At 41.8% G+C, this 26,015-nt stretch overlaps 1 protein-coding gene across 1 annotated transcript; it reads right to left on the bottom strand.

Annotated features, from left to right (window-relative positions):
* Positions 1–1,783: 1,783 nt before the first annotated feature.
* On the bottom strand, positions 1,784–25,537 carry LOC138206033 (calcium-independent phospholipase A2-gamma-like). Its single transcript, XM_069162479.1, has 10 exons — positions 25,382–25,537; positions 23,524–24,832; positions 22,202–22,351; positions 20,854–21,005; positions 18,773–18,867; positions 17,531–17,702; positions 16,907–16,964; positions 16,255–16,449; positions 6,614–6,809; positions 1,784–3,828 (listed from the first exon to the last, which is right to left on the bottom strand). The coding sequence occupies exons 2-10, from the start codon at positions 24,754–24,756 to the stop codon at positions 3,551–3,553; spliced, it is 2,529 nt and encodes an 842-aa protein (XP_069018580.1). The 5' UTR covers positions 24,757–24,832; positions 25,382–25,537; the 3' UTR covers positions 1,784–3,550.
* Between the last annotated feature and the right edge of the window lie 478 nt (positions 25,538–26,015).

Raw genomic sequence — 26,015 nt, forward strand, 5'->3', positions numbered from 1 at the left:
AAATTTCATCCAAACTTTCTCTTCAACTCAAGAATGAACTGAAAAGATGTTGCTAGTCAAAGATGAAGGTCGCTGGGACCTTGCGTCTGTCCTATTTTATAACCGCGGTATCTCAGGAATACCTTGAGTGTGGGCAAACATGGAAGTAAACAACTTGACTACTTTTTAAAGTTACATGTTTGGTGCATTTCTGATTTTCTTTTCTCATTTCCTATTTTCCATCTTATAGCTGCGTTTGCTTATTTCACACTATGTTTGTAGGTTTTAATCTGAAATGAGCATCACTTATATCACCAATCAAATCGTTTTTCTGCATCTCATCTCTCATCACTGAAGAGGAAAATCTGTCGTCATTGTCAGAGGTTGAAATAAAGATGGTGTCTTCTTTTGATGAGTGCAAGTTTGGCCACAGTTACCATAACTGTGTTTATATAATACATTTCACCAGGCGCAGGTCTTCTTCTGTAACCCAAAAGAAAATGTTTAAATAACCACATCTCAGGGTTTAATCATTCCTCACTTCTGTTTAAAAGTTTAAATCTGCTCTTAAAATAAATATTGGATAAAAGTATCAAGTTGAAAACATGCAGGGGCCATTTTAGAGTTAAAATAATCAATTAATCAGGTTCGGTGGCTGAATAAAAAGAAGCAATTAAGGTAAACAGTGTGCTTAATGGACAGAGGAAGTGAGAAGACTGGACTTGTGATTTAGTCCCCCAAAAAGAAAAGTCATGCTCTTTGCACTCGCTCAATAATTTAGATGCACTTTAAACTCTGATAGTCTGTGATGGTGTTCATGTGTTTGTGTCTACTTATTGGGTAAATGCTGACCTTCAGTGGAAGCTGCATAAGACTGAGGTCATCAAAATATAAGAAAGTAGTTTGGATGCAATTAGCAGAGCAAAGGCATTTTCTAAACAGGAAAGTCCTCATCATGAAGTGCACCGCCATTCTCCTTACTCAGTTAGCAGCTCCACTCCCAACGATACAGGCAAACAGCTGGTATTATTTTAATAATCAATTCCACAGCCAGAAATCATTCCCTTCATGACTTACTGATATCCTCAATCATATCAGTTCTATTAGTCCTGGGAAATATTTTAGATTTTTTTTTTTTATTCTTTATTCAGTCAGGGTCCACTTCGTGGATTTGCTCTGCACTGCTGGTATATTCGTGTGAATGGCTAACATCCTGTTGTATTTTCCCCCTCAGATCACCGCTGATTGTTGTTTGTTGTGTCCTGTGCCTTCTTTGAACATTGCTGTGTTTTCATGCGTGTAAGCAGTTGCTGGAGAGCTGTGTCAGAGCTCAGTGTTTATTCTGCAGGGAAATGCGATCCATCACCGGGCCGAGCTGTTACCCAGGTGCCTCAGCACAGCCTTGTGCACAGTCATCTCATCGCACCTTCCTCTCTTTTATGACAGGCAGCTCAGGGAAGGGCCTTCAAATTATATTCCCCTGAAAAATACAGCCCGACCTTTGCAAACATATATCTGAGTCAGAGAGAGAGAAAATAAAACACTCATAGGGAACACTGTACGTCTGGATTATGTTGCTGCTGTAGTAATTTTACAAATTCTAAGCCGAGCACCTCGGACATGGAGCCAATATCACTCCAGATCTCTGCTGGGATAATTAAGCAGTTGTGAGTACAAGTTACCAACTTAATATCCGCATGTCCCCTCGTCCTGAGGTGACACACAAGCTGCGAAAGAAACAGCAGCTTCCCTCAGATCACAATCAGATAATCTTCACATAATTAGGAGGCAGGATACAGCATGCTTCAGGGAAGGGTTTTAATTACACTCTGAAAACAGTCGTTACACAGGACCAACAGGAGAACACAGGAATATTATTGATCTCGGAGATATCTGTGCCCATTCAGGTCCCTCGGGGAGTGGCCGACACGTTGTTCTATACAGTACTTGACCAGGTGAAGCATGGAAATGGACGTTCTGCGGTGCATTTTTTTCAGCCGTACCAGTAGCAGCGTATGAAGATCACTCCGCAAATCAATGAGCAGCCATCCGTTTGAAAGTAGTCCTTCGGATAAAACCTGCATGCTTTCAGCAAACGTTACAGTACAGAAGAGCGGGGGACTGTTTGAAACACAGCACTTCAAGGTAGACAGGGTGGAAGAGGCTTTTGAGAAAAAAACATCAAAGGGAAAGAGGGCACGCTAAAGACAGAGCAGAAAATGTGAATAGCCTGCAGGGAATCCATAAAACCAAACAATCAAGCACACGGGGATAAAAGCGTTTGAAACAAATGAACTTAAAATACTCTGAGGCTAAAATAATACATAAAAGATACATCCTTTTGACACTGAGGCTCCATTTAGATCCTTATTAAATTCTATACATCTGTGATTCATAAAATCATATTTTTTTTGTGTGTCATTATTAGCATATTAGTACATACATTATGTAATACAGTAGTGCTTGAAGTTGGCCCTTAGGTCCCAATGTTACCGTTATCAATTTACAAGTACACAGTTTACCAGTAGCTGCATTTTTAAATGTGCAAATCTTTGCCGTTAGAGCTGAGAAACGTCATCTGCATTCAGTGCCCAGATTGACCTTGATTAGACCGTTTACAATTTATTTATTTTTTTACAGTTTCGTTACGGTGCTACAGGTTTGTACAGGTTTATTATTTTACATTAATAAATCGTACATTTCAATAACACACACAGCCCATCTATACATTTCTATCTGTGAGGATACAAACACAGGTTTGTGAGGATTTACCGGTTGTCATTAAAGATCCCGTCAAGGACAGAAAACGGTTTAATTAGTGCTCCCTTAGGATAAATCTGTGACTGCCATCATTACTGGCTTCTGTAGAAATGTACAGTGCTCGCATCGACATTTTATGCAGATGTGCTAATTTGAAAGTTAGATCAGTTACTTGTGCAGTAAATATGAAGCTCGTGCCAGCAGCTAGTTAGCTTACCTTCGCATACAGACGGGAAACAGCTGCTGTTGGTAGGTGGAGCCAGGCCAGATGTTTCACTGAGTCCAGTCTCTGCTCTAACCAAAGTGTGCTGGCTGTGACTTCACATTTACCAAACAACACTGACACTGATCTCGGCAAAGAAGTGAATAAGCACATTGCCCCCAAAATGTTGAACTCTCCCTGTCGATGCATTTGCTGACAACACTAATACTGAATCCTTAATCTAAGTTCCCAAATTCACCAATCGTCTGAAACACATTTTTTTGAATGGAGCCATGCTAAGTCGACTGTCACTGACCACTGGCAACCAGAGAAATTCTCACGGCCAAAGTTGCTGGCAGTGAAAATTGCGAATGAGCTGAATGCCAACGCTGCTGGCCCTTAAACACTAAAATCTATATCAAAGTGTCAAGTGTGAGTGACAAGGAAGAGGAACAGACTGGATACATTAACTACACAACGTTCCTCAGGGCTACTGGTCAAGAGGTCAAGAGGTCAAAAGCTATGACACATGAACCGTGGTAACATGACATATTCTAATCAGTTAAGGACAAGGGAAGAGTTTCTTTGTAACTGTGGCTTGTGTTGGATTTAAAACTTGGAGGAGTTAAAGGACAGACCGTTATACATGTCAGCTCTGAGCCTGGCCCACTCACTCATCCTCTGGATGGAGCTTTTCTCTCGAGTGAGGATGCGAGCGACCTTGTTCAGCTTCTCCTCGTTCCTCTCGAGGTAGTGGATGCCCTCAGCCTGCAGCTGGTTCAGTTTCTCGTGGCGGCTCTCGTGCATGGCGATGTCCTCGCTCATGTAAGGGTTGAAGCGGAAGTAAGAGTCTGGAGGGAGGAAGGCGTCGAGCATGGCGTGAACCTCTGGGGGGAGGAGGAGAGGTGAGAGTGAGGCCGCACAAGAAACAAAAAAAATTAAACACACATTTAACTTCCCAATGGTCCCAATATGTATAAACATTCACAGACTGCTGCACAGTAATACCGAGTGAAAACGTCTGGCTTGTCTGTCAGGGCTGTTTTCATCTGTCTTGCATGAGCGGTTTAAAAATCAACAACACACAAATGCACACAAACAGGCAGCGGGTAAGAAAACAGTGTAAATACCTGTATGTCTGAAGGATCCACAAAAGTGACGGGGATTTATTTTTTTTCCCTGTCTGTGTTCCCACCGCAGCTCAAACGTGGATACTAGTACAACTAGCTGCCTCCAAGGCAGCACAAAACTCTACAGGGAGTCATTTATCTCCAGCTTTATTAACTTTTCTTATTTTTCTTCACCAGTCAATGCACTGTGCTACATTATTGAATTCTGAAAAGTTCAAGTACGATAAGTGCAACTGCAAAAGTCCTAAACCAGACCAGTTTACTCACAGTAGAAAATGTCTGTGCATTAAATTAGTTTTTTTTCTCCTTTTACAAACAACCCACACGTCAGTCATAAAGAAGTTTCTCCTATCGATCGACTGTGCAGTTGCATACTGTCAGCTGTCGGGTGCGAGCTATTACAAACGTTCATATTTTTCTTCCTCAGAAAGGGTTACAAGGTAAATCATTAAATGAATGATAAAACAGGCATTCACCATCTGCACCTATACAAAATAATAACTTCACAGGTCCGAGTCTTGGCTCTTCACCAGCTCGCTTCTTGGAGGAGGGGGGGGGGGGGCAATTCAGTTTACAGTGATCAGGAAAGCCATCTTCCCTGTGCTGGCTTCTTTTATCTTTTATCAGCATTGCCAGGTATCGAAACCCGTCTAAACCCACAAAGACTCCAGGGTGATTGTATTTCTGTCACTAAAGTCTTTGCGGCGCCTCAGAAAACATCCATGGGTTCACCAAACAGATTGGAAATGGCTATGAGCCAGCATCTATTATGCAGGCTCCAGGACACTCTTCGCACCCTGGTGTGCGAGCAAACACGTTACATGCACAGCATTTCAGTACCTTCACAAGGATTTTCTCATAGTTTGGGAGTGCACAGCTGTCCCATGAAAGAACTGATCCAGGGTCAGTTTTGCAAATTATATTTTCAATACATTTAAAGAGTAACGTTACATCCGGCTCAAACACAGTGTTTCACTGCCCGCTTGGTTGGAAGCTTCAGGCCTGATTCATAAGGAGCTATGTTTACATCTAAGACCCCATTAGACCCCAGCCTTATCTGTCCACAACAACAAACCCAGCTCCACTGATATACCCAAGACAAAGTAGAAGGCTTGAGAACATTGAGCTTTTGAAAAAAAAAAAGAAAAAAGAAAACTGTGACAAACACTCCTGCTAATCTGCTGTTTCTAAATAACAAAGCCCGCTGGAGAGCTGCGGAGGGATTAATCCCAAATACAGGAGGAACAAGTGCACAGAAGCATCTAGGTCACACACTGCACCACAGCAGCAACAGGGAGGGGACCGAGCCAAATTTAGGCACAGCAGAAGTGCCCATGTCTAGAGGTGATAAAGAGAAGAGGTTTCCACAACAGGGGCCACAATGGGACATATCCAGAACAAAGTCAGCTCGCAGTGCACCGTTTTCTACAATGGTGACATCAAACCTCAAATCCCTCCCTCAGAAATGATACAGATACAGGGTCTGATGATACATGATGATTATAGTGTGCTTCAATTCAATCTTCAGTTGTAGACAAAATAATGCTAAACGTGCCTAAATCAACATGGCAATCAAAAGCAGTTAGGTTGTGTACAACCTTTTTTTTTATAATCATTCATTCATCCATCCATCCAGTTTGTCAGCGTTCGGTATGTGATGTCATGATTTTTTTTGGGGACCGCAACATATTAGGTATTCAGCATTTTTGACCTATTAAGGGAAAAAGTAACATTATGGTCTTGTGATTGTGATTAATGTCAATTAATTAATTGTGGGAATGTGATTAAAGGAACTCTCCAGATATCTATTATTGGACTTTCACCATAAAGTAAGCGAACTGACATGAGACACAAAACAAATCAAAATCGAAGCAGTTTTGATTATCAATTTGTCTCCAATCCAAAATAATTTTTTACAGTAATTTTTTTTTATCAGACTTTATTTAACCTACTTTTATGCTTGGATCAGACGACACGATATGTTTGTCTTTCACAACGGTAACTACGTCAGATGAGGCAATTAAAAAGTGCCATAATATCTTGCCGTGTCTTTGTTGGGAGACTGGCAACACACAAGTATGACCCGGACTAATCATCACATTTGTGCATGAATTGTCGTCAGGGAGGAGGGTCAAGAAGTTGTCAATCATGGCTTCAGAGGCACGATGTGCGATGCTCGTGGTCTTCACACCATGTTTACAAATGCACGGCAACAGCACTTTGTAATCCCATTGGTCGACATCAAGGAATACATTGTAGGATTTTGTCGCACTAGGCAGGTAAATACAAAACATTTCTGACATGCTCGACTTTTCGTTGGTGTGTCATGCATGATCCTAGATGCCGCATTGCTCGGCAATAGAGCCACAGAAGACATTATTCAAACGTTTTCACGGGGTGAATTGAAACAACCAATGAGTAAACCGACCATAAAGTGTAAAATTTGTGGAATGTTCCTTTAAATCACCTAAGGTGAATTTATATAATTTTGTGTAGCGATTGTAGAGCAACTCTTTCTGTAGCATGCTGAAGTGTCACTTACCCTCAGTGTCTGTGGCACTGCTGATCACATTGGTGAGTTTAGTTTTGAGGCTCGTATATGAGGTGCTGTTCTTGCCAGGAGTTTCGTAGCGGCCCGTACCGAGGGAGACCACACACTCCAAGGGCGTGTTAGGCCACAAACACTTACACTCATGGACAGCGAGTGCTGTTGGGTTGTTAATCAGCAGACCTCCATCCTGTGCACAAAACAGAAGAAAGTGCTACGTTAGAGGCCCCGTTTACAGGCTGTGAATGGTGTTTTATGCCAAGACCACAGTCGGCGAAACCAATTAATTGGCGTTGGAAACCCAAAAACCTTTCATGGATTTTAACAGTCAATAGATGAGATTTTTGAAGAACTTCAGACAAAATGAAAAGAACAAATCAATGCACTGTTCCAGAGCTGCTTGTAAGTCTACAAAGCACAGAGCTAAATTGTTGTGTTTTTTTTTTCTCCCCCATTTCCCCTTCTCTTATAGTTTCACTCAGACTAGCTTTGATATCGAACAACCACCCAGGAGTGCTTTTGCTTTGGATCCATATTGTACCCAAGGCAGTGGGGGAGTAACTGGAGAGGCTGAGGGGAACGTTGAATAGGCATGAGGCTGAGGGGCCGCAGGGCTGCGGGCTGGCAGCGGGATCAAACACACAGGGGCCAGTCCTCATTAAGGAGGCCAGGCTGGGGGGGGGGGGAGAGCTGCAGGGCCCCGAGTGTCAAGGGACACACTACAGGGAAGAGTGCTTGTTTTTGTGACTGTGTGTGTGTGTGTGTTTGATCGAGAGCTCATGCTTGCTTAGAGTCAATGCGTATAATAACGTGGGTGTCTCCGACAGCGTATGTAACATGGGTTCACACACACTGAGCCTTGGGGAGGGGAGGGAACTTCTCATCTTTCCAGCCCTGTTGCAGCCTAGCGACAATTCTGTACAATTCTGCGAGAGCGCAGAGTGTGATGGGCAACATGAGCGCTGCTACCGAGTGCAAAGGTCCGCTCATCATCTTGGGAGCTGGACTGAGAAATTGTATCGTCCTTCCGAAGACCAAGAAAATAAAATTGCAAATGACATCAGCTATTATAGTTAGACTGGGGGCACTGCATCAAGTAATAGCTCCCATGAAAGCCGATGCTTTGTGAAAGACTTATATACATATATATATATATATATATATACACACACACACACACACACACACACACACAGTGGTTCTCTATGAAGCAAACTAAGAGTGACATTGAGACATTACAGGGAATTTAGCAAACCGGTCCAGTAGAGACAGCAGCCGTAAAACAAGACTCAGCATCTGCAGACGAACTTGCAGCGCTGTAAAGACTGACTTCATCACAACTATTACCATGCTAACATCCTCACGATTACAAAGCTAACTGCTTCGATATAGCAGGTATAATGTTTGCAGCCCATGTATAATCCATTCATTCTATTTCATTCAATCTGCGAAACAAAAGCAACCACAGCAACAGAAAAAAAGGAGTAAGTTTTTTTGCTTTAAGTACATGTCAAAATGGAAAATGTGTGTTTTCATCTAATGTTGGCTACGCTAATAAACAAATAAGCAAACAAAAAAAACAAAACAAGGCAGTTCTGTTTTTCTGTTTTGTGTAAAGTGACCACTGCATACATGTCACGGGAGCACAGAGAGAGAAAAAACTGAATAGAACAAAATATTTGAATGATTTTTGAGTAGAATTAGTGTTTATAACATGTGGTTCAACAGTGAAGACTAACATCCAGGAGCTCGTAGAGGCATATCCCGAAATGGGCTGCTGCTAGGCTGTTATAATGATTCAACTACAGAAATAACCTAAAAACAGTATCAGTGATTGTCTGTACCAATTTGTGTCCCAATCCAGCCAGTAAATATTGAAATAATTGACTTGGATATGCTGTTGGTGCAACATGAAATGCTTTGGGCATCACAATTCATCCTTTGGGCCCCATGGAGAGCTGAACCACATTTCATGGCGATACATCAAATAGTTGAGATACTTCATGATGAACCAGCAATACCAACATCTGCTGGTGCAAGAGGAAAAGGTCAAGCAATGTCAATGAAGTGATCGACAGACACTGGCATTCAGTGAGCAGCTTGCACAGCTAAAAATGAATAAAGGTGAGAAATGACCAAATCAAATGTCTCCAGTGCTTCTGAGTCACACTTTCTGATTGAGAAACTCCCTATGAGTTGAAAGAAGTAATCTGTTATGATAACGTACTGTATGAATCGTTTATGAGTCAACCTTAGAGTTAACTATTAAGATCATTTTCTATGCGGGCCGGAGCCTCAGAGAGCACCCATCTAACTGGCTGAGAGGCAAGTCACACAGCCTGGAAGAACTGCTGAGGTAGCCGTTGGTCCAAAGCCCATCATTGTGCACCAGTAGGGTGTCTGGCAGACCAAGAAATGAATCAGAGAAAAAAAAAGGGGGGAGGGATGCCTGAATTGGATGTGCTTCTAATGGAGACTTAGAGGGACTCGCTGCAGCGGGCACCAGACAAACCCAGCTGGAAACAAAACAACTAAGCAGTTTTCTTATCACTCACTGAGAGGCTCCATTTTCTCAACTCGGTGGCAATTATGTCAACAATCCGCGTCCAGTTATGGGCTCTTTGTGCTGATAGCTGGGGTTTCACAGGCCCAGTGGCCGGCCCTGCACGCAGTGCCAAGGCATGTGACATTAGAGGCCAATTGCGAGTTGGTCTTGTAAACTAGCAGCTGAATGCTACAACTTGTCTCCATTATAGTGCACCTGCTTGGGCAGTTCAGAGCTGGTGAATATAGATGACGCCTTTAAAGAAAGCCTGATTTCTGAGAGTGAACAAGATCTGCGGTGGAAGACTGCCAAGTTTTCTTTGTGTGTTGATTTTTCAAAGAATAAATAATTTCGAAGATAATTTTAAACCATCATATTTGTCCACAGGTGCCATGAAAAAAACAAGCCTCCTTGACTGCGACGGCACCGGGCTCAACATACTGTGAGAACACTTTGGCAGATGCTGAAGCTGCACTGGAATTACCCCGGCTACTTTTCCAATGAGATATCCATACTTGGCCCCCTGCCACATTCTCACACAAGGGCTTCTTGAGGCCACGGCAAATTTGGATGAGGAGTTAAGTTAGAAACAATAATCGACTTAGGACAAACTGCAAATAAGCTTTGCATACAGAACGGCCAAACCCAAGCTGTCCGTCAAACATGCAGCATGAGGCGAGGCAAAGGTCACTTCCATTTATGAGGATTTAGCGCTGTAATGCTGCTCATACTTGAAGGCACTCAATCTCGCTGAGTAAAGTGATGCCATTTGTCCACAGATAAATGTTTCACAGAGGGTACAGCCCTGTCAGTTGCAACCATCTGACCGAGGTTTAACCCTTATGAGGTGAAACTTCCATCAGATGGGGAGGAATGCCAACTTTGAATTATGGCTTCCTGAAAGGCTAAATGATTTCCTCTGACAGTGTTTCTCGATTCCGGTAAAACCGGTTAGTTAATACTCCAGAGGATCAGAGCTCGTTCCTGCCTCGCCTTTGCCCTTCAGGGTGCAACGGCTAATTACCAAATCAGCTCATTTTCCCATACGCAAACAAAGCAAGTTTTCAACTAATTAGGACTCCTTCACCTTTGAGACCGTTTCACGCTGTTTCAGATATTCAATCAGACTCAAATATGGCTTTGAAAAGATGCGTATCTTTCCATGTAGTCTGAAATACAGCTACTCTGAAGATATGAGCTGTGATAAATAAACAGAATTACAGCATGCAAGATGTTCATACACTGCTGTTTGACATTTCTCCAGCGTCCCTAACTTTTAGGAGCTTATCTTCATTGTGCCCGTTTAAGCTGTGTTAGAGGGGGAGAGCTGATTTGAATAGGAGAGAGGTGCTATCGTCGGGATCAGTAAAAGTCATTTCACGCCCCAATGTATGTCAGCTCCCATTAGCTGGGACAGCAAACTTCCTCCTCTTCATTCAGCCTGTGTGCCTCTGCGTTTCTCTCCCTCTCTAACCGATGGGTAAACTTCAATGCTCGTTTGTGCTGGGGGTCATTATTAACGGGCACAACACAGAGGAGAAGAGGGCGCCTGCTTAAATCTAAATGAGGTGAGCCTTTCGGCATATAGCTGGTGAAGCACTCGCATCGCAGCTCCAATGAGTAGTTGCAGTCATTACGCTTTCTTCTCTGGTAGGGCTGGACTGAGGGGCTGTCATAATTTATTATGAAGCTCTGCCAATGAGGCCCCCCTCTCTCAAATGATTAATTAGGGAAGCATTACATAAGTTGTGGACATCTGATTATGTTTGACACAATAACCAGACTGTTTTCCAGAGATGGACGTACAATTGATAAGTAGATAATTAGGCTGCAATTAAAAAAAAAGGACTGTGGTGTACTCTTGATACTTTGCATAAATCTTGAAAATCAATGCATGCTGTTTGTAATCAGAAAAATAAATCTGCTCATTGAGGAAAATGAATTACCTAAATGGCATCCAAACTACATAGAAGGTCCCATTGTTATCAGCAAGGATGAGAATGAGAACGATGTGAGCGCCACTCTTAAGTGCCGACCAGGTCAAGTCAGAGGTCTTCATGCCCTATTATGCGATTACGAGGACAAGTCCTCCACTTGGCCTATATTTTGCTCTATGGACCCCAAAGGTCACATCGAGGTTCAGATCATCTTCCCAGGCTATCAGGAGAAGAGGGCCGCATCTGTAAGAGTGCCAGCTTTGCCCAGGGGCAGGCAAAGCAATTCAGATATACTGGGGACATTTACCTTTTCCCACACAGTCTGTGAATACATGACCACACAATTGAAACAATGAATCATCCCTGCCAGCTGTAGCCACTGTGAGCACACCCCTCATTCATATTTACTCGGTCTACAGTCCCTTGAGGCTGTATGTACATATTTGACAACTTCGTATTAAAAAGGATAATTTCATATCTCATCCACTGGCCAATTTAAACCTAATTGCCCTGCTGCTCTGCTCAGGAGAGGTGACTGAACGCTCACTTGCATACCAATACATCATAATACAAGGTTTAGAGCTGTTATTTATTCCAAGGAATCCCATCTGGAGGCACTGCAGTAAAAAGTCTGATAAATGTGATGCACTGTGAGAAGAAGGCATGGGGGACAAAGACGGAGGAAGATTTGGGAAAAGCTTTTCACACAGCAGTCAGTCAACATAATCAGTGGACCAACCTAATCCCCCCCAAAAACAAGTGTGCCAGTGCAATCAAGTGTTTGTGCATGAGTGAAAACATATGTGTGCAAGAGAACAAAGAGAGGAGTTAATTGAGAAACCAGAGGTAATGTGACAATGTGGGTGAATCCGTGTGTGTGTGTGTGTGAGGTTATACTCAAGGGACAATCATCCCGAGTCTGTCTCGGAAGAGGAAGCTGTCTGCAGCCGGGTTAAAATGTCTGAGCTTCTTCCTCCAACAGCCTGCAGGCCGAGTGCTCAGCGCTTAACACGGGAGGAGAGAGCTGGGATGAGAAAGTGGCTAAAAGCTCAGATTGATCCTCAGTGTTGCCTCCCTGAATCTACCACATCTCCTCTGCCTCATCTGAGTAAGCATTGTGGTGCTGAGTGTGTAATTTATGAACAATATCTTCACATCCGGGGGACTTCGAAGAAGAAAGAAAAAAGAAGGGAAAGAAGTGATCCAAAAGATTTTGATTCTTTGAGATATATTTTTGGAATGTGTGAAATTCTCCGCCCAATTTGCCAAATTTAATGTCTTCTTAAACTAATTCATGACTCTTTCCCTCACTTACTAGTGAAAAAAAAAAGTGTGGAGAGTTGGTTTGACTCTAGTCTAGTGTATTTGTGGCTGTGTGAAGTCTCTCTACAGCACACGGTGCCATGTTGGGGATCTCAAGAAGTCGCACCGGAGGTGGTGGCCCACAAGTCCCATGTTTCCCATCAAATGCTGGCAGGGGTGGGCGCAAAACAAGCTCCCATTCCTCCCCATCGCCTCAGGAGACGCCATGGCAACGAGGCGGAAAAAATCGGGTCCTCCTCGCGATTCCACGCATGCCCTGGCATCCACAGTGAAACGTCTGAAGTCTCCTACGTCAGTGTTCTTTAGAGTCGAGATAAACAGGAAAGCTTTAAGGTGGAACATGCGCCGCCTCCCTCCCTTCATCGCCTCCATTTTTTTTCGCTCTTTTCCCCTTGTTCTTCCTCACTAAGGCATCCTCTCCATGGTCATGGTAGCAAGTGGGAGGCTTTGATAATGCCATGGCGGCTCTGCTTCAAAGGTCTTGCTCCGAGTTACAATTTCCCCAATGTTACTAGTCCTGATCTGGAGTTGCAACTCCATCACATTTCCACTGCAGCCTGCAGAATCATAGAAACATCTATGAACAATCAACTTTCTTCAAACGCTGCTTGAGAATTCCGGCATTCGTTCAGCACATGGCGCGGCAACTCTTGTGCTCGCCGGACAAAAGGGGGATTGTTTGGGGCTGGAATTAAGTGGAAAAAGTCTGTGGGCGTTTGTGGAAAAGAGCAAGATGACTCTCTCTCCAGGGAATCCTGACATCATACAGATAGCATCTTATGCTTGCAATCGTTTTCAAGTAGCCAGTCAATAAAGTCTTCAGACTGGGTGGCATTTTGAGGATGACCAAACAGTCACGTGGGATTGAAAGTGCCTGAAGGCTGCATGAAACTTTATTTAAAAAAACGTATTATAAATGCTGTTCTTTGACTTTATGCTAGATTTAATTGGTATAATCGTAGTTAAAAACTATTCAAATGTATATCTTTTGCCCTCATTTTAATCAGTTTCAGCAAATTGTAGTTTGTTTTATGACTAAAAACTGAAACAAGTCGGACTTCTTGTTTTGAAATCAGCATTTCTTTATAAATACAATTTTTCACACGCTGGACTTGCTTATGAAGATACAATGGATGTTTCTGTAAGCTTTGATTAAATCAATTTGATCATTTTCTGTCAATTCTATTGTTCAACATCTATTTGGAATTTGGTGAAATTCAAGTCATTAATGTCGCTCCTGACTTGAACACAGAGAAATCTTGCCTCAGGAATCACAAAAAATATACAAGTTTGGAGGCTGATATTTGTGTTCTAATGTTCAAAAGTCTGCATTGTTTGGAAACGCAGAATATAGCAAAACAAATCATTGTAGAATATATTGTAGATGTGGTAAATACAAGTAAAAACAGTCCAAAAAGTAAAAGGGATAAAAACGGGAACAAATGAGTTTCCAGTCAAAGCTAAAATGCAACCTTGAAATATTCTCTTCAGATTTATTAGCCAAAAAAGAAAGAAAAAAAAAGCACAGCAAAAAAAGAAAGACTTGTTACCGAATCAATCAAGCTCTTTTTCTAATTTTATTCAGCTTTTTATTTGAAAGTTCCTCTTGACAGAAATTACATGAAAATAAAGGACTTGTAACTGATTTCACGTCAGACTTGTTAAATACATTAAACTACCGATGCCGTCTCATCTTCTCACAGTATGAGGTTTCCTGCTGGCGGCTGACTAAGAGTTTAGAAAAACACTTCCATAATTAGATTGTCTGTCTTCTCACATGCACATGCAGCTCTCAAACACTTGTGTGTGATGAGGGAAGCATTGTATCGGGCTAATTTATGCATCTCGAAGTGGAGGGAGAACTGCTAGACGGCATGCGGAGGAAATCTCGCACCACAGGTGGGTTTTCATCAACCAGTCTCTTTCATTCTCTCCCCTTACACTTCCTCAGTCACCTACACAACTAACACTGCTTCCAATTAGGAGTGCCAAGCTTGCCAACACGGAATATTGCCTTTGATGTAAACACATGCTCATCCACGTGTGCTGGGTCTACGTTGAGTCTGCGCTCTCCATCTGTGTTTTGAATGTCAATTGAAGGAGATAATGACATCTGGATGTGGCAGGTCAAACACAAGACACATCAACTGAATACTCAAACAGGAGTGTCTGTGCTCTATATGCTCTTTTTCTGAACTCCTTTATTATTATTATTATTATTCTTATTATTATTTTGAAGAAAATAAAGTTTGCTGTTGCTTGTTTTTTGCAGATTCTGCCGTGTCTTTACTCGTGTGGTTTCTTACTTCTCGTGTGCTTCCTGCCTGAGGCCTTATTTAAAAGGTAAACAGAGTAGCCATACATATTGATCAGTAAAATGCTAGAGTGGACTGGTGGTTTGTTATGTCTCTGATGGCTAATGCGTACCTGTTTAGTGGAGATGGATTTCAGTGTGTCTCGTGCCGACTTTACCCCCCACTCTCCTCTCAAAATGTAGCTGACTGGAAATAAACACTGACAAGAAGGAAATGGCATTCCCCTCTCTTGCCTGCTGTGCTGAGAATTTTTCTCATTAGGCTGCTCAAAATCCTTCCAACTCTCCGGCATCAACACCGACTGAACAGGGCATTTTAATCCATTTATTTCATCAATAAACCCCGCAGTAATGTAGCAGAGGACTGCAGTTAGGTTGTGATAAAATGTGTAAATATGTTGTGTGGATGTGAAATTGGGTGTGAGGACAAAATAATCCTTCACAGGAACAATTAACATCAAATTTCAGTGCAGTCCCAGTGGCCAAGCAAAGGTCCTCCAACAGGGCAAACTGCACACACTAAGGATCAGTGATGAATGTGTCCATTATGTTGTAAGTGTTTGGCATATAAAAATCTTATTCAATAGAAATAATGCTGGGATGAGGACTAGAACAACTTTGCTGGAGAAAATCTTGTGTTTTCTACAGAAGTAAATTATTTTTTTTAAACCAGCCAAACTATATTACTTGGATCCATGTTGAGCCAGTGAACTGCCTAAATGTGTGCTGATTGGAGAGACGATTCAAGAGTTAAATATGCACCAATGGATGGTTTAGGGAGTTGATTATTTGCTGTGTAATTTTGATCAGGTAAAGGTTGCGGAGGTACGGCTCATATCCTGATTCTGTGTATTAGAAATCAAATCCACTTCTGTTTCATGGTGTGAAGTATCACAACTCTGTTGAATATGCATAAGAGAGAGATCCCCAGACACACCCTCCGAATATGAAACAGATTCATACTCAGTACTTAGTATGGAGAAGGAAATTTTCAATTGACAATATGTGAGATGGCAGCTGAAGGTCAGAAATTCCCTTCCCTATAATTATAACTTTGCTTCTTCACCCAAAGAATTAAAAAAAAATTGACTTTGGGGACATGTTGAGGCTTGTTGAAACATCATAATCTTATAAGTCAAAATCACGAGTTTTTTTTTTTTTTTTTTTATTGTGGCCCTTAAGAGGTTTGTGGACTGACATTTAGTAATGTGCCAGGTTTGGAAAAAAGAGTTTTGAGTGTTGCCAATGAAAAGAGCCTGTAAAACAACAGCTTCGATTAGGTTCTGTGACTCTGACAGTTTTTCAGTAATGATGGCAATTTTTGGAGCTTCAGTACAAGCGTCTATCATCCTAAATAAAAAGCTAAAAGCTTACAATCTAAATGTAGAATGTAAAACCTCCGTGTCACTTTACTTCTTCTGTATCAAAAACTGACAGGAGATAAACTTTATGATTTAATCAAGAAGTACACCCTGACCTCTCTGACCCTGCTGTTACTGCTGTGAACTGGACTGACCTGGTGGAGGTCACTCCCCAAGGTGAACTCCTGGAAATAGCCAGGCGCTGCTGACGTGGCACGGATGGCCTGCCAGATCTGGTGATGGCAGCCCCCCAGGTAGTGTGAGCGCATCCCGGGCAGCAGGTTGTAGTTCCTGAACACGAAGGCCTTCAGAGGAGTGCCCCGGTTCACAATGGTGCTCACAGCTGCCACCTACGGGTAAGAGGAGCAACACACAGGGTGACTTACTTTCTTCTTTGTCAGTATGAGGAAGCATTTTACAACCAAACAGATGGAAACTATAGGTATAAAATCTACGTCGATATTCTGACAGGTCAGTTTAACATAATCGTTGAGCCTCGTAGGAGTCTGCTGTCGATGTCGGCTCTTCCTATCATTGTGAAGCAGAATTCACCAAGCGTTGGATTGTTCACCCACTAATAGGGGCTGTGAGCTAGGTTTAGGCAGGTTAGCTGACTTTTGCAAACACACTGTCTCATATGGCTTTAGAGTGTCTTTTCCATTCAGCTGTCTTGTAGAAAAATGCAAGAGAAACAGAAAGAGGCATTCTGTGAAACATCCTGGTAAACCAGGTGAGGCGAGGACTCGCTGGTCAGCACCAGAACAGAATCAGAGGGGAGAACGAGTCTGATCATCTTCTAAAGCTCACCTTAGGGCATTCAGGGTTCCTTGAAGTCTCTACCAGGAGGTGAGAGCCCATTTTCTCTCTGTGGAGTAGCAGAAATGTGATGTTATTTTCTGCTTTGGTGAATTTTGATTTCACTCTGAAGCAGCTAAAAATACTCCGACCCACACATCAGTTAGAAGGGCCGTAAAATCATTTTGGGATTATTTTTAAAGGGCTATTCTTTTGTTACAAGGTTTTTAGGCCATGTACACCAATCTATGTGAACTTTATAGGACTGATAATCATATTCAAAGATGCCTTTTTACACTAATATTTTTCTATCCAGGCACTGGTTTAAAGTCATTTCCATAACACCTAATAATGAATTTATAATTCTGTGAAACTTCTAATTTGTTTGAGTTTATGGTTCACTTACTGTTGCACGGCAATGGAGTAAAAAATAAATATGTTATTGTTTTAGTTAACTCTGTTTATTTTCCTCCAGCAATAAAAACGGTCTACAATTCTCGGCTGATGAGGTAGAAGGACAATCAAAATAAAGGCATTCTGTTTTTTTGCCATGCCACTTTCATTGCATTTTAAAATGACTTCAGTTCATCTCAATACAATAACCCCCCCATCGTTATCAATAACAGTGTGACTGACTTGAGGATGTTCTCCCAGGCCTCGCTATCATAGAAAGCGTGGCTCCAGCCCATCTTCACGGTGCCAACAATCACGTTCTGCTTGAAAACATCTGAGCCCAACTTCCGGTACAGATCATCACACTCGTTCAGAGGGATTTGGAACACGCCGAGCATGAATCCCAGAACAGCACCTGAGGTAGAAAAAAAACCCCAGAAACATTCAAAGAAGGAATGTGACTGAGATATTTGGCTAAATGTACTACACAAAAACATCCTGTTTTAAACAGGAAGTCGGAGAGCTTCAGTCATTCATTTGGGAATGTAACAAGGTTGTCTGAGCTGGTAACAAAGCAGCAAACAGGTGAAGTACAGCTTGTTGTTGTCTTTAAGACCACTTGAGACATGCCACTTATAGGACATAAAATAGCCTGAAGGAGTTTGTTTAGAGTAAAATTGCCCTTCATAGGAAAGGCACGAGGTTACCATGGTCCTGCGACTACAGCAAAAGATTTATGAGCAGCATAACATCTAGTTTCTCTCCATGATTAAGGATCCCTGGCAGAATTAACAAGGCACAACAGAGCTGTGAGGACAGACCCCAGATCTACCTGAATAATGTGAGTAATGAAACTGACCAGATGTGGCCCAGACAGGTCTTAAATGTGTGAATACCGTTTGACGTAGTAGCCAGATTACATTAGAATTTGACAACATTCACAAGATCTGAAAATAAAGCACCTCCAACTGGTGGGGATTAAGACCGAGAGAACAGAGAGAACTCTGGGTAAATGGAAACTTCTGGTAAAGATTTAAGTCCAAGGTGCTCTTCAAATAAAATGCAGTTTTTCAATCTGCTGAAAAATGGAAACAGAAAAGCAGCTGATGGAGAAGAGAAGTTTGAGGATGGTCCACAGCTCCCCCTTGTGGTGATGTTACATATCAGGGGAGAGTATGAATCCAGCTATCTAGATTTATACCTTATTTAGGAATCTATCAATTGCTGAAACCAAATATGGTGAAAATAGTATTGTAATTTGAGAATATTTCTTTTGACCAAACTTGAGTGAAAAAGAGCAGGATTAACAGGAATGCTGCTGCTGGGGAAATTGAGGTCAAAACAAGAGCAGGGCAACAAATGGGTCAGTGAGTGATCTGTGCCGCTAGTCCAGCCTTTACTCTGCTCAGTGTAGCTCTCTGCTCTGATAATCCACATACATGCCTTTGTATATATGTTCAGAAGTAGGGCAGGGGGACGACGTACCTGTGCTGACACCACATATATAATCAAATAGTTTGTAAATGGGTTTTCCGGTCAGAGCCTCCAGCTTGTGTAAAGTCTGAAGAGCAACAAGTCCCCTGAAAGTAAAGTCAGACATACACATTGGCAAACATATAAGACATTGGAAACTGAATGTTTGACTGTCTCAAGAATACATTTACTTAAAGAGAAATGTTAGCTACGTGAGAGGTGCTGTGGTAACAGTACAAACCTTGTTAAGCATCTGAAATTTAATCACAATACCGACTACGATGATGTCATATAGTGGCGGACTGAGGAAGACAGCATGCTGACAGAGTCCTTTTGGATGTAGCCTGGAAATGTCCAGGTACGGCTAGAAATAGTGTTTGTCACTATGGCAACGTTTATCACTGTCCCTGCCTGTGGGAAAGTGACTGAAGTCTGTCCAAGCTCCAGTTTTTGTGTTGATATTCAAACAACAGGAGTTCCCCGCTATTCTTAAAACGACGGAACGATGTTTCCTTTAAATTGATACAGATGAATATTCCTGCTAAATAAATAATATGGTCATAAAAAAAAAGCAATTTGATAAATACATAATAAATAGCAACAAAAAGATCAGAGCAGCTACTTTAATTTAGCTTAGACTGAGGATTTGTGTCCTTTGGATCACCTTTTATCAATTCAGTAAAACATTACTGTTATTATATTCTTCAGTCCTGATGACTGTTTCACTGCCATGACTCTGTAAATTGCAATACCAATTTTAAAGATGTTCTCTACAAGCAATAAACCTCACCTACTAAATGTGCCTTCAAGCAGCCAATAATGCCTGACAGGTTTTGCATCACAAAAGGTTTTGATTGTGCATCAGGCCAGATTGGACGTGGTCGGCTCTACGATGATGAATGAAGCAAGATTTTCTATTGATAGGTTTGACTTGGATCCTTAACTTCCTCACTCCCGCTGTAAACACAGGAGAGGTCTATGTGTTGAGCTACATGATGGTCAGTTGACAGTGCTAAATAATAACATTTAGCATACAATGCAAAAGTGATAAAAAAAACAACAACAACCAGGGCATTGTAGCTCAATCAATCTGTGCCATGTCTAATTGTATTTTTTTGTTGATGATTCATCAGCAGTAGAAATACTTTTAAGATGCCTCAGAAATGAAATGGGTACAGTCTGCTCATTATTTCCCTTTTCAGGGGAGACTCTGCCTAAGCCTTGCAGAAATGGCTTTTAAAGGGAAAGGTGGTGTTGCCTCACAAAAAGGAATGACTGTGATGTCAAACTCATTAAATCTACAGAGCTGACTTGCTGTGCTCTGCATTACCTTTGCGGGGAGAGAACTATTATAACAGTGATTGTGATGCAGCAGGAGCAGCAGAGTCTGTTATGGAACTGTCACAGGTTATAGAGGAAGAAGAGAGCAGGGATGTACGAGAGTGTCTGATGCACTACTTGAATGGCTAAACATGATGTTTTTTTCTTTCCTGCCATGTGCATTGTAGATATATTGTAAATTTTACTGAACATTAATATTTTGTCCGATTTTTCCACATTTTTGCTGCATTCTTTTTTTGTTATTTTTTGATAAATGAAATGGTAAAGCTCTTAAAATAAAAAAAAAAACCTCAATGAGAATGAATGTGTAAGAAGTTGGAAAACAGCTTCTTTAAAAAAACAAATGTGCACAGACATTTGTTTTAGGTTAGGGGTTCTTTCCATAATGTTGTCAGACAATCATATTAAGAAACTGGGCCTGTCAGCGGCAAAAACAAGCAGTTTAAGTGGACATATACTGGTGGGGCGCAATTGCTCCAAAGTGTTACCTTACAGCCTGTTTTAGCTGCCGCTCAGTACTGGACCTATTTCAAAAATTGTTGTCCCTATTAGTCACTCGGTCCAGGTTGAAAAATACCAAAGTTTCCCTTCAAGTTAATAGAAGCAGTGTATGGCTTACAGCTGAATTCCCATTCACTGTATATTGTTTTCAAGACAATTGACATGGCCTCGGCTACAGGAAATCCTACTAACGTCACTGACATCAGTGACTCCTATCTTATAGTAAAGACAAAGAAGAGCTGAACTTGTACCTTAAACCTCCTCCATCGATGGACAAGATCCGAATGCCTCGGCCTTTGACAGGTTCATGATGGCCCACCAGAGCGAGAGCTTCTCTGACTGCTGCCCTCAGGCCCGGGTCATTAGCCTGCTTCAGACGCAGGAGGCAAGGGATAATCTTCTCCTGAGGAACACATAAACATACCAAAGCAGTCAGCAGTGGAGATAAAATACCCGCTAAACCCACTGTGATGTGGGGCAACTAAATTTGGCCAGGTTGACTTGTACACAGCGGGGATGTGGAGGTGGGATAGAAAATAATGAGAACAGAGTTTTAGGTATAAAGTAGCCATCTAACATTTGCACAAGTTGTACACGATACATTTCCCTTGCTGTTGTCTTTACACGGTATTTGTCTTCGCTGTCAGTCATAATGCATAACTGCTATTCTGCTGCTTTTTTTCTGTCAACCTGCAGTTATACAAAACAAATGCTTCCTAAATGAGAGGTGAGGTCATCCTCCTCTGTCACTCCAAAACTGGCTGCACAGTGGCAAGATTTGCTGTTTCACATGTCATCATTTAATCAGACTGAGTTTAGCAAAGCATAGAAGGAGTGATCGATATGCAATGGGAAATTATTCATACCTTTATCATTCAAAAATAATGGGTGATGAATGTTGATGTAACCACAGCCCACCTTTAAAACTTTGGCTTTCAATGAAACATGATACCTAAAGGTGCTAGACTGAACAATGCGACTAATATAAATGTGACATGTCAGAGGACATTTTTTTCCCCCTACGCCATGGCTGCATTGAGACCTAAATTCAAATCACTGAGTCACTACAAGTGTCTCCTTTCTTTTTGAAGCTATTTGCAAAGCTATCAAAATTATTCAAACAGCATGTCGAGCTAAAACTTATTTCGTTTTTCAGCCACAACAGTAGCTGCGGTTCAAAAAGCTCTATGTTAGTTCTGAAGAAATTTCTGACAGATAAGGCAGTGACATAAATAAATGCTGCAGTATGCTATCTGCACGTTGTTGCCTGGCTCTGGAATTAAAGACCTAGCAGCTTGTAAACTGCTGCAGCTGACAAACTGACATTTTGCCTGCATGGGAAAATTCCCAAACACAAGCAAGAGGCCACTATCTGTATTATTCACATGCTAATGCTTCAGCTACTAAACAATTGATACCAGATATGACATAATAATTTATATGTAAAAACATGCTGCTGTAAACATGGTGTGTAAACCCTGAGCTAGTTACCAGCAGGAGAGTTGATGCTCTCGACAATTTCAAACACTTTGCCTCAGGATGCTTACAATCTGTGGGGTAAAAAGATGAAGGAAATGGTAGTTTGTTTAGATTCCTCACCTTGACAGCAACAACGCGAGTTTCTGGAAACTCCAAGAGGTGGTAACTTAAGTCCTCCACCCTGTTGATATAGACCTTGACATCGGATGCCCTGTGGAGCGCGTGGACCAGAGCCCGGGTTCGATTGTCCACGCTCACCCTGGCAATAATCTAGCAGACAAACATACAAATGATGTGCAACCAATTAGCTGCGATCTTTGTTGTGTGGCTCATTTAACAAATAACTATCATTTCATACATGATATGACACAAAACTATTGAATTTTTTCATAATTGCTTTATTTATTTTTATTTTTTTTTTTGCAACCATATAGGCGAGAGAAAGGAGAACCATTTCACACGTAAAATTGTGGCAGTTTGTTTTAGTGGCAGCTTCGCTGAGGTAATTAACGTATTAATTTTACTGTAATTTAAAAGTAAATTTGGTTATGATAATATATTTATGAAGTTTCTGACCTGAAATTAAGAATAAACATGCACACTAGAACATACACACCAATTCACTGTGAATGGTGAATAATTCATTAACAGATTAGTGACAAATGTGACACTCGGTAATGACTACACTTTTATAAAAATGTTATAATATACATGTTATATCATCTATCTATCGATTGTCTATACCCGCTTGATTTTGTAAAGGTTGGCAGGGGGTCTGGAGCCGATCTCAGCTGACGTTTGGGCAACAGTGGGGTTCTCTGCTCACCATTATGTTATATTATTTATTCATTTAAAAACATATCTATTTTGTGTTAATATGAACCTTCTGTATATCACAATAATCTCCTTATCACATCAGTCAAAGGACATACAGCAAGCGCGTCACCTCTTCTATCTGCTAATGTACATAATTATAGTTCTCTGTTTTAAATGACTTATTCCAGTGGGCTTGATGTATGATTTGTTTATATGTTTACAACATAGAGACCTCAGTTAGCTTATAGAGCTCTGTGGCCCTCCAACTCCTCAAGGCTGTTATTTTTGAAAATAGATTCCCAGAACTCAAGGAGCACGTCAGCACCCTGCCAACAGACATATAGAGTAGCGAGAATCCTCAGTGTGTCGGTGTATGGCACCATAACATACCAGATTCTCAGAACTAACCGATGTGGGCATCATGTTTCGCTCATAAACAAGCATCATATCCCACATTGAATCTGGGTCTCTGCTAAAGACAAAATGTTTATATAAGGCAGAATGAAAGTGGAAAACCTTCTAAACCCAAAGGATACTCAAGGAACTGATTACCTGATTGGATTCATTTAAATTTTCCCACAAAAGGAAATATTTATGAAGAAAATATTGCTTTGTTGCACACTCACCTTTTCCCTTTGGAGAAGAAGTTTCTTGGCTTTCTCCTCTGCAGCCAATTGTTCATTACTGATTGTTGCCACGACCTGTTTCCCTGACACGTCCTCAGGCTTCTTCTCCTCCACTGTAGACCTTTTTGACTCCCCTGTCCTGAACTTAGGAACAAGGGGAACAATGTAGTTCCCTACAAATGCCTGGACAGTGGGAGCTGAATAGGACAGGTAATGTCCTAAACTCTTCTTAGATGAAGGTGGGGGTACTGGAGCAGCAGGGTTTGTTTTATCAGACACCATCGTGGGTTTTGAGGTTTGTTGATCCTGAGAGGGAGCAGAGGACTTTTCAACATTGTCCCCTTTCTTGTCCTGAGTCTTTGTACTGCTGCCAAAGTATGAGTTGATGTGATGGGCTAGGTAGGTGTATGTCTCATCCAGACTGCCTGAAAGGTTGCTGGGGTGGAAAAGTGCTGTGTTTTGTTTAGAAGTTGTGTTCTTGCTTTCAACGTCATTCAGTGAAGGTTGAAGCTCCTCTTGCTTCCGGGCACAAGAAGCTTTGACAGGCGGAACAACACGTCTCAGCTTTTTCTCCTTAAGTTCTCGTACAGTCGGGACTGTGGCAGCGACAGCCGCTTGGGTGGAACTGTGAGGATGAGTGAAGGTAGTGGCACTTCCATCAAATGTAGCAGCAGAAGTGGAAAGAGACGGACTGGCAGAGGATGAGGTAATTACAGGTTTGGGTGTAGTTGATGTCGGAGGGGGAGCAACATTTGGTGGAACAGGAGTAGAAGTGACCGCAGTCTCCTCAACACTGGCCTCAGCCTTTTCCCTCCCCTTTAGAGCTGTCAGTTTGAGTCGGGCAACTTTGGACAGGAGATCTGTATGTGTCCCACTTACAGCTTTAGAAACTGTGTCCAGTGTGCTCCTGACCCGAGACATGTGCTGGCTGAGACCTGCAGACCACCTCGAGGCTGAAGTGTTCAAATACAGGGTGCTGGTGTGGAGTCCACGCCGTTGTCGAACCTGGTGGGCTTTAAGGGCCCATCCCTTACGACCCCTGATCCTCAGGTGGAGGATGTGCGTCCAGCTGACACAACCAGCCTGGTTACAAACAGGTTGTTGCACATGAATCCTACAGTGAGAGGTACCACACAAGGGGGGTGATGCTGCTGACTTGTGAGCGTGTGTTTTCAAGGTAAGAAATGCTCTGCTTTTATTCACCCAGGTATTTGAAGCCCATCTGTGATTCATATTCTTCCACGGCACTACGGTTTAAGTCATCCAAAGAAATAATAGGTGCTATACTCCTTCTTTCTCTTTCATGGACCTGGTAACGAACAAAAACAAAATAAAGTACACATGTGAGAATGAATGAAAACTAGAAATGAAGAGAATGACTTTTTAAACATGACGTGAAGCAAATATAACTGTGATAAACTTCTGACACCAATATGACAAGACAGAGAGATGAACACTTTCTTAGCTGAGGATAAGACCGTACACCAGACAAGAACATGCCGCTGACTTTAATAGAGATAAATCACAGGTTATTACATTAATGTCCAACTCGTGTCACGTATGATGCCAACTATGAACAGCCGAACAACCTCGAGGCATTCTGGGAAGAACCGTTACTATCGCGACGCCACATTACTGACACAGAGTGATCCTTAACGTGGCGTCTGACCATTATTCGGTTTTCTTCACAATAAAAAAAAACAAAACGTTTCCGTAACTGATCGTAGCTGAGAGGAAAACAAACCTAACTTCAGGGAAACACAGCGTCAGCTCTTTGAATGAGCTACGAGCTAAGAGCAGCGCAGCTAGCTAAACCGTTAGCGTTCACAACGGCCACAGAAAACATAGTAACACATACCAGCCTTTATGTGTTGTCGATTCAACAAAACCCGGTGTCCTTTAATCCTTTTTTTTTTTTTTTTTTATGAAGTCGCCATTCTTCGTTAACGTTAATACAAATGTATAACACCATATGTCGACGTGTTGTGTCATTCGACCGAACACTATTTCGAGAATGGCGTGCGGGGACAGTCGAAAAGAAAAACAATGGTCATGTGATCATCTGTCTGCACAGTGATTGGCTGTCTATCACTAAACCCATTAAATGGAGTCTCCTGATTGGTTGGAGGTGTTCTTCCCACCGTTGACCGTTGCAGGGTGTACACCGGTTATTATTAAATAAAAGTGGAACCACTTTTATTTAATAATAACCGGATTTCACCATGGGCGGGTGTTTAATATACGATGTTGGTCCCCACTCCTCTTTAATACACTATGAGGAAATGGAGCGCTGCATGTACACTTGTGACTGATATTTTACCAAAAGCTTATAATTTAATAATTATTAAAAATGATGCTCCCGTGAAACATACTGGTTAATAGCGCGTGTATATTATAATTATAATGGTGGACAAAATGCCGCACACTCACAACACTGGGGTTACTATGGGACATTTTGAAAAGGGAGTAATTACTGGATTGACCGACAGAGG

Source organism: Embiotoca jacksoni, unplaced genomic scaffold (genome assembly GCF_022577435.1).
Source record: "Embiotoca jacksoni isolate LCO1_2020_lvr unplaced genomic scaffold, fEmbJac1.0.p SCAF_3, whole genome shotgun sequence".
Lineage (NCBI taxonomy): Eukaryota > Metazoa > Chordata > Actinopteri > Embiotocidae > Embiotoca > Embiotoca jacksoni.

What these genes read in the sequence shown, in the direction of transcription:
- LOC138206033 (XM_069162479.1), bottom strand. Translation starts at nt 24,756, where the DNA reads ATGAATCACAGATGGGCTTCAAATACCTGGGTGAATAAAAGCAGAGCA. An exon ending in TTCTTCTCCAAAGGGAAAAG is followed by an intron (nt 22,352 to 23,523) that starts GTGAGTGTGCAA and finishes TTTGTCTGCTAG; the next exon opens with ATTATTGCCAGGGTGAGCGT. An exon ending in GGAACCCTGAATGCCCTAAG is followed by an intron (nt 16,450 to 16,906) that starts GTGAGCTTTAGA and finishes TCTTACCCGTAG; the next exon opens with GTGGCAGCTGTGAGCACCAT.